Raw genomic sequence first — 1128 nt, 5'->3', positions numbered from 1 at the left:
GTTGGGGGGCGGTGCAGGTGGCCAGGGGCTGGGCGGTCCCTCCCTGGGCCCCCTCCAGCACCGGGTCTGCCTCCGCAGTTGGCCTTGGGCAACGTCATCAGCGCCCTGGGGGACCAGAGCAAGAAGGCGGTACACGTGCCCTACAGGGACTCCAAGCTCACGCGGCTCCTGCAGGACTCGCTGGGGGGCAACAGGTACCCGGCAGGGAGGTGGGGCTTCCTGGGGGACAGGGTGGGAGGGTTGGAGGGTGAAGGCCCCCGGGGACAAGGAGACCCCCTGCTCTGGGCTGAGATGCCCCCTGACCTCGGGCCCATAGGGTGGGTCCCCACCACCCAGGTTCTGACCTGTGAAGCCCAGTCCTCAGGCAATGGGGGGGACGGGGGACGGGGGGGCAGGAGCTCTGCTCTGTGATGTGCTTCTGAGGAGCCGGCTGTGCCCTGGGACCCTCACCTCCCCCTTCCTGCACCCCCAGCCAGACTATCATGATCGCCTGCGTGAGCCCCTCCGACCGGGACTTCATGGAGACACTCAACACCTCTCTGAAATCAATAAAGATACATTTTTTTTTTTAAATAAAAAGGTGATAGAGCCCAGCCGGGGTAATAGATGGAAAATGGTAAAGAGATGCAGGGCCATCTCTCTGGTGCTGGCCCCCTCACAGTCTGCCCGCCACCTGCTCTGTGGGGGGTCCGGGTCCCCACCACCCAGGTTCTGCCCCGTGAAGCCCAGTCCTCATGCAATGGGGGGACGGGGGACGGGGGGGCAGGAGCTGTGCTCTGTGATGTGCTTCTGAGGAGCCGGCTGGGCCCTGGGACCCTCACCCCCACTTCCTGCACCCCCAGCCAGACCATCATGATCGCCTGCGTGAGCCCCTCTGACCGGGACTTCATGGAGACACTCAACACTCTCAAATACGCCAACCGGGCCCGGAACATCAAGAACAAGGTGGTGGTGAACCAGGACAAGACCAGCCAGCAGATCAGCGCGCTGCGGGCCGATATCGCGCGGCTGCAGATGGAGCTCATGGAGTACAAGGCGGTGAGCGCACGCCCGGCCCGCGGCCTGCGTGGTGCGGATCGCATGACGCACAACTCACGTCCGCTGTGCTGACCGGCTGAGGGCCCCAGG

At 64.7% G+C, this 1128-nt stretch overlaps 1 protein-coding gene across 1 annotated transcript in view; it reads left to right on the top strand.

The window, feature by feature from the left end:
• Positions 1–1128, top strand: part of KIF21B (kinesin family member 21B) — a 74244-nt gene that overhangs the window by 39159 nt on the left and 33957 nt on the right. The window contains 2 exon segments of the mRNA XM_015568449.1: positions 59–194; positions 843–1038. Of these exon segments, the coding sequence (XP_015423935.1) occupies positions 59–194; positions 843–1038 (332 nt within the window).

This window comes from Myotis davidii, unplaced genomic scaffold (assembly GCF_000327345.1).
Source record: "Myotis davidii unplaced genomic scaffold, ASM32734v1 scaffold685, whole genome shotgun sequence".
NCBI lineage: Eukaryota > Metazoa > Chordata > Mammalia > Chiroptera > Vespertilionidae > Myotis > Myotis davidii.
This window is presented reverse-complemented; position numbering and strand designations above follow the sequence as displayed.